At 49.7% G+C, this 10,142-nt stretch overlaps 1 protein-coding gene across 1 annotated transcript in view; it reads left to right on the forward strand.

Annotated features, from left to right (window-relative positions):
• The window catches only part of LOC112979363 (uncharacterized), a 97,398-nt gene extending 89,814 nt beyond the window's left edge, over positions 1-7,584 (forward strand). Inside the window, exons 133-145 of the mRNA XM_064517176.1 lie at positions 721-858; positions 1,482-1,743; positions 2,073-2,168; positions 2,513-2,602; positions 2,906-2,995; positions 3,299-3,388; positions 3,692-3,781; positions 4,085-4,174; positions 4,478-4,567; positions 4,871-4,960; positions 5,264-5,353; positions 5,657-5,746; positions 7,417-7,584. Coding sequence (XP_064373246.1) covers positions 721-858; positions 1,482-1,743; positions 2,073-2,168; positions 2,513-2,602; positions 2,906-2,995; positions 3,299-3,388; positions 3,692-3,781; positions 4,085-4,174; positions 4,478-4,567; positions 4,871-4,960; positions 5,264-5,353; positions 5,657-5,746; positions 7,417-7,456 — 1,346 coding nt within the window. The 3' untranslated portion in view covers positions 7,457-7,584. The remainder of the gene's footprint in view (positions 1-720; positions 859-1,481; positions 1,744-2,072; positions 2,169-2,512; positions 2,603-2,905; positions 2,996-3,298; positions 3,389-3,691; positions 3,782-4,084; positions 4,175-4,477; positions 4,568-4,870; positions 4,961-5,263; positions 5,354-5,656; positions 5,747-7,416) is intronic.
• Positions 7,585-10,142: the final 2,558 nt, after the last annotated feature.

Genomic DNA, 10,142 nt, shown 5'->3' on the forward strand with positions numbered 1-10,142 from the left:
GGAGCCCCACCATGTTGCAGCAGCTCTGATGGGTTGACACAACCCTTTCCGGCCTGGCAGTCCGCAAAGGCCTTACCTCTGTTCCCCGCCGCGTCCTGCCCAAAGCGTTCTGCGCAGCGCTGCCTGTCTGTGGCTCTGGAGCGGCCTGTCCAGGGTGTGCTGTCAGCAGCTTCTTGAGCATTGGGAAGGCAGGCCATTGCCTGACTGTTGCTGGCTGGGATGGAAACGCGCTGCCAGGCAAGAGTGGTCAAGGCCGTACTGCCTACTGTCCCTCCTCTGTACATGAAGTGCAGCTGACGAGGGGCCGTCAGAAAAGTCCTAGAGTTGTAGTGAGTCACTGGTAACATCCTGACCATGGCTGAGGCTCTACCTTCTGTAAGGCTTAGCGAGGTACCACCCAGGACCAGCGGGGTGGAGAGAGGAAGGGAGAACCAGACGCGGGAGGGGGAGAAGGGAGGCAATCTTGATTAGTGAACGCCTTGGGACACTCAGAATGAAGCTGCTAATCTGGGAACGACCTTGCTTCCCAGCCTGTCTGTCTGCAGTTTTCCCTCTGCTATGCTGGCGCACCCCATGCTTCCAGTTAGCTGGCCATCCTCTCCTGGCCGTGAGCATGCCAGGGATGTAGGTGGCCCTGCCAGGGCACAGGGAGAAGGTGGCCCCGCCCTCACTGTAGAAATTCTGCTTTTCTTTCTGTACCATATCCAGCTTCCCTTGCAGCCTGCAATTTCTCCTGCACTTTTGATGTTGACTTCTGTGAGTGGGAACAGGCGAACTACAGCAGCATTGAGTGGATAAGGCACAAGGGGCCAACACCCTCGCCAGATACCGGCCCTTCCTATGACCACACAACAGGAGGTAAGAAGAGCAGCTGGTACGTGGTAGTCCTTCAGGCAGAGGGGTATCCCTGGGGAGAGGGCGAGGAGCCTTTTCTGGCAGGAAATACAGGCCACGTACTTCCTGGGCTTGATCCGGAGCTGCTTGTGGCAGCCTTCCCCAGGGCCAGGCCCTTGCTTTGGGAAGCCTTGCAGCCCTAGGAATCAGTCTGCGGTACCGCCAGGGCAGGCAAGGATCTACTGTGCGAGGGGGAGAGTAATGCAAAGCTTGATGGCCAGACTCTCTCAGGGCAGGAGGAATGGGTGTCTGTCAGGAGACGCTGGCTTCTCTAGAAACCAACAGTGAAGGGGTCCGAAAGCTGCCGAGTCACGCTAGGATTGCGGCGATGCTTTGGAGAGACGGAAGCGATGCTGTTTCCCAGCCGAAACCGTCCATCTGGCATTGCCCACAGAGAGCATGGTCCATAGGCAGACTCAAGGCTGGGTGTTTGTGGCTAGAGAAGGATGTGACATCTGTTTGCTCTCCCCACCCTCGCCTGCCTTGAGCTGCAGCAGGGAGTGCTGCCGAGCCAGTGCTTGGGTTGTTCCCGAGTGCTTTGTCCAGGTTTGATGGTGCATGTCAGTGTGGCTTGCGCTTTGTTTCAGACGGCTACTACATCTACCTGCAAGGCAGCAATGCCCTCCCCGGTTCTGTGGCTCATCTGGTCAGTCCGGTGTGCAGTTCAGAAGGACCGCACTGCTTCCGCTTCTGGTATCACATGTATGGAGTGGCTGAAACAATGGCCTTGCGGGTGTACGTGGTTAAGAACGAAGAGCTAGTGATGATCTGGAGCAGTGTTGGGAACCATGGGGACAGATGGAACTTGGGAGAGGTCACGGTGCACAGCACGGGAAACATGCAGGTAGGGTAGGGGCTCCGACCACCCTCTGAGGTGGACCGTGCTTTGAAATGGCGCTTCATGTGTACGGCTGGAGCTAATGCTGGAAACCAACCCTTTCCCTAGATTGTCCTGGAAGGAGAATGGGGTGAAGATTTCCGGAGCGATGTAGCATTGGATGATCTGTCCATCGAGAAGGGATACTGCCCAGGTTTGTTTCCTGCATAGGGAAGCATCGCTCCGTCAATGTTACCAGCTGTAGCTGGTCATCTGGCAGCACCAGGAATTCGGCAGTGACATGTGGCCCAGTACTGCATCCTGTGCCTAGTCACACATCTCCCCCAACTCTTTCTCACAGGAGGTTCATCAGCAACAACACCCACAAATCCCTTGCCGGACCGCACAGCACAGCCTTCAAAGACGCCATCACCACCAACAGCTGGAACAAGTTCAGGTACTGTGGTTTCCCAGTCACAGCTTTTTTTGTCGTTATATACCAGCCCCATCATTTCCTGTCTATTGTAGTTGTTCATTTCACTTTATTGCAGCCCATGGCTAAGAGGCCCATTAGCATGGCTAGGGCAGCACTATTGGAGGGGGTGAGCTTCTCCTTGTGTCACCCCAGCGCACTGGTCGGGCACAGCGTGATTGGTGGGGCTCTTTCTGAGGGGTCATTGTTGGATCCCTGCCCTGGTCTCCTGTTGCTGGGACGCTGGGGTGTTTGGGAAGGGTGGCCCAGGTGCCTGGAGCAAAACTCCCATGCTGATGCAGATCTGCTCCCCCTCTGTCTTGCTGCAGGTCCCTCAGCGCCAGAACCCACGAGCAGCTTGCCAGACAGCACAACACAGCCTCCACATACAGTGTCCCCAACAGCCGGGCCGAGCTCAGGTACTGCGGTTCCGCATCCGTATCTTTTGCTGTTGGGGGTTAACTGTTCAGGTTGTGTTCGTTGTGGCCCGCAGCCGAGGCACGGAGCAGCTGTAGTGGAGAGGCTGAGCTTCTCCTTGTGTCACCCCAGCGCACTGGTCGGGCACAGCGTGATTGGTGGGGCTCTTTCTGAGGGGTCATTGTTGGATCCCTGCCCTGGTCTCCTGTTGCTGGGACGCTGGGGTGTTTGGGAAGGGTGGCCCAGGTGCCTGGAGCAAAACTCCCATGCTGATGCAGATCTGCTCCCCCTCTGTCTTGCTGCAGGTCCCTCAGCGCCAGAACCCACGAGCAGCTTGCCAGACAGCACAACACAGCCTCCACATACAGTGTCCCCAACAGCCGGGCCGAGCTCAGGTACTGTGGTTCTGCATCCGTATCTTTTGCTGTTGAGGGTTAACTGTTCAGGTTGTGTTCATTTTGGCCCGCAGCTGAGGCATGGAGTGGCTGTAGTGGAGGGGCTGAGCTTCTCCTTGTGTCACCCCAGCGCACTGGTCGGGCACAGCGTGATTGGTGGGGCTCTTTCTGAGGGGTCATTGTTGGATCCCTGCCCTGGTCTCCTGTTGCTGGGACGCTGGGGTGTTTGGGAAGGGTGGCCCAGGTGCCTGGAGCAAAACTCCCATGCTGATGCAGATCTGCTCCCCCTCTGTCTTGCTGCAGGTCCCTCAGCGCCAGAACCCACGAGCAGCTTGCCAGACAGCACAACACAGCCTCCACATACAGTGTCCCCAACAGCCGGGCCGAGCTCAGGTACTGTGGTTCCGCATCCGTATCTTTTGCTGTTGGGGGTTAACTGTTCAGGTTGTGTTCGTTGTGGCCCGCAGCTGAGGCATGGAGTGGCTGTAGCGGAGGGGCTGAGCTTCTCCTTGTGTCACCCCAGCGCACTGGTCGGGCACAGCGTGATTGGTGGGGCTCTTTCTGAGGGGTCATTGTTGGATCCCTGCCCTGGTCTCCTGTTGCTGGGACGCTGGGGTGTTTGGGAAGGGTGGCCCAGGTGCCTGGAGCAAAACTCCCATGCTGATGCAGATCTGCTCCCCCTCTGTCTTGCTGCAGGTCCCTCAGCGCCAGAACCCACGAGCAGCTTGCCAGACAGCACAACACAGCCTCCACATACAGTGTCCCCAACAGCCGGGCCGAGCTCAGGTACTGCGGTTCCGCATCCGTATCTTTTGCTGTTGGGGGTTAACTGTTCAGGTTGTGTTCGTTGTGGCCCGCAGCCGAGGCACGGAGCGGCTGTAGTGGAGAGGCTGAGCTTCTCCTTGTGTCACCCCAGCGCACTGGTCGGGCACAGCGTGATTGGTGGGGCTCTTTCTGAGGGGTCATTGTTGGATCCCTGCCCTGGTCTCCTGTTGCTGGGACGCTGGGGTGTTTGGGAAGGGTGGCCCAGGTGCCTGGAGCAAAACTCCCATGCTGATGCAGATCTGCTCCCCCTCTGTCTTGCTGCAGGTCCCTCAGCGCCAGAACCCACGAGCAGCTTGCCAGACAGCACAACACAGCCTCCACATACAGTGTCCCCAACAGCCGGGCCGAGCTCAGGTACTGTGGTTCTGCATCCGTATCTTTTGCTGTTGAGGGTTAACTGTTCAGGTTGTGTTCATTTTGGCCCGCAGCTGAGGCATGGAGTGGCTGTAGTGGAGGGGCTGAGCTTCTCCTTGTGTCACCCCAGCGCACTGGTCGGGCACAGCGTGATTGGTGGGGCTCTTTCTGAGGGGTCATTGTTGGATCCCTGCCCTGGTCTCCTGTTGCTGGGACGCTGGGGTGTTTGGGAAGGGTGGCCCAGGTGCCTGGAGCAAAACTCCCATGCTGATGCAGATCTGCTCCCCCTCTGTCTTGCTGCAGGTCCCTCAGCGCCAGAACCCACGAGCAGCTTGCCAGACAGCACAACACAGCCTCCACATACAGTGTCCCCAACAGCCGGGCCGAGCTCAGGTACTGCGGTTCCGCATCTGTATCTTTTGCTGTTGGGGGTTAACTGTTCAGGTTGTGTTCGTTGTGGCCCGCAGCTGAGGCATGGAGTGGCTGTAGTGGAGGGGCTGAGCTTCTCCTTGTGTCACCCCAGCGCACTGGTCGGGCACAGCGTGATTGGTGGGGCTCTTTCTGAGGGGTCATTGTTGGATCCCTGCCCTGGTCTCCTGTTGCTGGGACGCTGGGGTGTTTGGGAAGGGTGGCCCAGGTGCCTGGAGCAAAACTCCCATGCTGATGCAGATCTGCTCCCCCTCTGTCTTGCTGCAGGTCCCTCAGCGCCAGAACCCACGAGCAGCTTGCCAGACAGCACAACACAGCCTCCACATACAGTGTCCCCAACAGCCGGGCCGAGCTCAGGTACTGCGGTTCCGCATCCGTATCTTTTGCTGTTGGGGGTTAACTGTTCAGGTTGTGTTCGTTGTGGCCCGCAGCCGAGGCACGGAGCAGCTGTAGTGGAGAGGCTGAGCTTCTCCTTGTGTCACCCCAGCGCACTGGTCGGGCACAGCGTGATTGGTGGGGCTCTTTCTGAGGGGTCATTGTTGGATCCCTGCCCTGGTCTCCTGTTGCTGGGACGCTGGGGTGTTTGGGAAGGGTGGCCCAGGTGCCTGGAGCAAAACTCCCATGCTGATGCAGATCTGCTCCCCCTCTGTCTTGCTGCAGGTCCCTCAGCGCCAGAACCCACGAGCAGCTTGCCAGACAGCACAACACAGCCTCCACATACAGTGTCCCCAACAGCCGGGCCGAGCTCAGGTACTGCGGTTCCGCATCCGTATCTTTTGCTGTTGGGGGTTAACTGTTCAGGTTGTGTTCGTTGTGGCCCGCAGCTGAGGCATGGAGTGGCTGTAGTGGAGGGGCTGAGCTTCTCCTTGTGTCACCCCAGCGCACTGGTCGGGCACAGCGTGATTGGTGGGGCTCTTTCTGAGGGGTCATTGTTGGATCCCTGCCCTGGTCTCCTGTTGCTGGGACGCTGGGGTGTTTGGGAAGGGTGGCCAAGGTGCCTGGAGCAAAACTCCCATGCTGATGCAGATCTGCTCCCCCTCTGTCTTGCTGCAGGTCCCTCAGCACCAGAACCCACGAGCAGCTTGCCAGACAGCACAACACAGCCTCCACATACAGTGTCCCCAACAGCCGGGCCGAGCTCAGGTACTGCGGTTCCGCATCCGTATCTTTTGCTGTTGGGGGTTAACTGTTCAGGTTGTGTTCGTTGTGGCCCGCAGCCGAGGCACGGAGCAGCTGTAGTGGAGAGGCTGAGCTTCTCCTTGTGTCACCCCAGCGCACTGGTCGGGCACAGCGTGATTGGTGGGGCTCTTTCTGAGGGGTCATTGTTGGATCCCTGCCCTGGTCTCCTGTTGCTGGGACGCTGGGGTGTTTGGGAAGGGTGGACTATCTTCCTGGTGCTTTATTCCTCCATCCATATTTGCTACCTTTTATGTAAATGTTTAAATAGCCATTTTCTTTGCCATATTTTCAGTTGTTATACGTACATTTATATTTTGTAATGCATGTATATTATAGATACCTTTGTAGTATGTTGCATGTCCTTTTTCATCGTTTTTCTTTTAGTTTTAATTTTGTTTTTAATCATCTGAGTTCACTTTTTATTTTTGGAATTATCCTCTTACGTTGTGCTAGAAAATGTTAAGTCATTGATTTTATTGTCATTTTCGTACTTAGAAATACGCTAAAATGTAAGTTTAAGGATTTTTGAACTCTTTTTTTCTTCTAATTTCTACTCACCAATCCTTCTACATATGTCTGCTTGTTAGGTACAAAGGAGTATAAGCCCTCAGTTTGGTTTTCTTCCCGTTTTGTGATGTTAGCTATACATATAGTTCCCAAAGTTTTGATAGTTTTTGTGAATAGCAGTTAGGGTTCACATGTAGACACAACTGTGACTATAAGTAATTTTTTAATATACTACTTAAAAGCAGAGAATCTTTTCTTTTTGATAAAGTCCATAATACATCTGCAAGCTTAACTTCCCTAAGATTTGGTGGTAAGATTTTCTTTTTGGAGCTTTAAAAAGGCTGTTTCTTATTAACACTCAAGACTTTACCCAGTATGTGCACACACACACAGACACACACACAGACACCAAAGACCTCAATCTGTACGTATTATCACTGGCTAGGAGGTATCATGTATACATTGTTCAATAGAGATTCCATAATCGATGTGAGTGCAGAACCCCAGATGGCTGATAGTGCACCAGTTCATTCTGGCTAACTAGTCATGAAAAGGTTTTGAGTAGGTTCTTTCCATTCAGTTTGAAATAGCCTTTCAGACTTGGACATGAAACACTCACTGCTCTGCCTTGTATACTGATGTCCTCATATCCATATGATACATCTTGCTCATATTTCTGCTTCAACCTCCAGCATAGATTTCTGGTACACAGAGGTACTGATTCTTTATGGCTTTAAAGACAAGAATGTGGGCTGGGCTTTGGAATGTCTTGATTTCAGTCTCAAGGCAGTTGTAGGCTTTAAAATCCTATTTATCTGAATGCGCATGATTCAGTTTGAGTCCTGATCTCAAGCTGCAGATGGTGGATCTCTATTTACTTTACCCTGAATCAGGTGGTATGACCTTCAGGAGTTGTGACAGTATCTAGGTGACTTCCAGTTACAGTAGAATGGCATTTTTTCTGTGGAAAGTTTGCCTGACTCTTGTACTCTGTTGCTTACTGATGCCATCACTGTTATATCTGAGCAGCAATTACAAAGTAAGATGACACGTCTGATGGGGGCACAGTGGCTGCAGAAGTCTGTTAGAGATTCAGAAGGAATTATTCTATCTTTCTTTCTTCCCAGGCCGTGCTTCCTGCAGTGCCTCTGGGGATCCACATTATAACACTTTTGACCACAGAGTTCATAATTTTATGGGAAATTGCTCTTACACCCTCTCGAAATTGTGCAACGTCTCTCAGGGGCTTCCATACTTTCACGTGTCCACAACAAATGAACACAGAGGTGCCAACACCAAAGTCTCTTATGTGAAGTCAGTGCAAGTGGAAGTCTATGGCAATCAGATTTCTTTGCTGAAAAACAAGAAAGTGAATGTAAGAAAACTTTTGCTTAAGAGACATATTTTTATATCTAATATTTTTAAACTGACATGCAGAAATTAAAAATATGAAATGTCTTCTCTGATTGTAGAGGTCATAAGGATTTTTCTCTTTTTTTTTCACTGGTTAAATTACCTCTTTTAATGAGCTTTCAAACACATTTACCCATGACTGCTCAGCTGTAATATTCTTTAATGGTTGCTTCCACTTCTGTTTTGCAAAAGATTATACGTTTCACTAAACTAGTTTGTTAGATTTTTCATGAGCTTGTTGCTGGTAGTTGTAGGAGCCCCAGCAGACACAGGCTGACTTTTATAACTTGTACAGGTGAATGGCAGCAGAATGAATCTGCCTATATTTATGGAAAAGAAGATCATTATCCAAAGCAGTGGTGGATATGTTCTCTTGGAAACTGATTTCGGACTGTGGGTCAGATATGATGGAAACCACTATGCAGAAGTCTCTGTGCCCTCTGATTACAGTGGTCTGCTCTGTGGCCTATGTGGTAAGTCATAGTCAGTCACTTTTAAATGAGTCAGGGAGACTGGTGATTACTTAAACTTATTTCTTACCATGTCATATTTATTCAATACACAAGTAGCTGTTGTCAAATAGACTAGAATTTACATCAGTGAAGAAAAGTTACTAGAATTTTTCCGTTTCTAACAACTAGAACTTACAAACCTCATATCCCCCTGGAATGTTATGAGTTATAACTGTGAGTAATGTTTTTTACCAGCTGAAAAATCTCACTTCAGTTCTACAGTTTAAATATAATAAGAGAAATACTCAAGAATACTCAAACTCCTCAAGAGATCTTGAGATATTAAAAAATCCTACAGATACTTTTTTCTGTTATTTACATTCTGATGCATTTCTCTTTCTTTGGGTGTAAGGATTGCTATGCTATTTCATTTCCTGAGTCATAAAAACTTGAGGTTGTTTCTAGAATAAGCTGAGAACAAGCTTCAGAATAGCTGACTGTCACCATCCTCAAGCTTTCCTCCTGCTGTTTTCCTCTGCTGTTTTAGAAACTGCTTATCCATCCTGGATGATCATGGTTATATGATCAAAGGCAAAAAAAAAAAAATCAGACTACACAGGCTCCTTTTCACCTGCTTCTTAGTTCAACTCAGCTAGGAAGTGTCTACATTAAAACAAAGCAATGACAGAGATCTAGAATGGATAATTTGGAGCTGACAGACATGATGAATAAGAAAATTCACATCTAATTTCCAAAATTTAAATGCCACAAAATATTAAGTGTTATATATAATATGAAAGATAGAGTCCTTTGAGAATCCTGAGAGAAAGAACAAATCACACATAGAGGGCATGTTCTGTTGAGTTCTGTAAGAAATGAAACTGCAGTAGGATTGCACAGTAAACAAGAGTCACAGATAGTTTATACAGCTAGTGAGAGAGCAGGATCCATCTGGAACTAGTAGTGACCAGTAATTTTTCATCAGTAGTGCTAGTAATGACTGAACCTGAGTTCAGGTTGTTGTTCAGTTGGAGCAACATTCTAGAATCAGGTGATTACATGAAATGTATTTCAGGATGGAAATGTGACTGTAGAAATTGCAGGAGTAGCTTGTTGTGTGAGTTTCTGGTTATGTTTTGATCTGGATGAACTGAAATTTCCTCGTTCAATGATGTCTCTGTAGATGTTTCACAGTTTCAGTTCAGGAAACCTACCTAAGGATGTAATGCTGCAAATGACACTATTTGATTTTTAATCCACCAGAATTCTACAGATATGATCCAAGGAAATTAGGGGATTTTTTTAGCTAATCAATTCATTCTTGTATGCAGTGTGATCTAGCTAGATAAGAATTTACAGTGTCTTTGCTTCAAGTCCACAACTCTGAAAGATAACCCTTGTCATCTGTCAGCAGTCCAAGTCTGAAATACAAGTGAGCTCTTCTTATTTTGTCCAGTACACATTGATGTTGCATATGTATTCTCACCAGTTCACTGTAGTCTATTTTACAACCTAAAACCTAGCTTTCTTCTACAGATTTGAACTTCATGTATCCTATAAATCTCTTTTTACCCTCACAGGTAATTACAATGGTGATCCAAATGATGACGACATAAAGCCCAGTGGTGATGCTGCAAGTAGTTCCACTGATCTTGGACAAAGCTGGCTTGTCCCTGAGAATAACACCATGTACGTACAGGAATCTAATCACATGGCATTTTCTAATTAAACTCGGTAAAACCAAGCAGCTATCTACTCACTGGTTGTGTCACACAGCGCCATTCTGCATCTGAAAAAAACTTCCAACTGCCCATTGGAAGTTGGGAGCTCCCCCTTTATGTTATGCAGGGAATGAAAAGAGGGAGTGTGTCCTTTAAGTCTTCTTTTCCAAAGCAGGAAGTGTCTGTTGAGTGGAAGGAGGGAACCTCAGTCCAGTTCCCTGATTGGAAACCATAACTAATTGGATCCCATAGCTCTTAGTTCAGCTA

Source organism: Dromaius novaehollandiae, chromosome 9 (genome assembly GCF_036370855.1).
Source record: "Dromaius novaehollandiae isolate bDroNov1 chromosome 9, bDroNov1.hap1, whole genome shotgun sequence".
NCBI classification, from domain to species: domain Eukaryota; kingdom Metazoa; phylum Chordata; class Aves; order Casuariiformes; family Dromaiidae; genus Dromaius; species Dromaius novaehollandiae.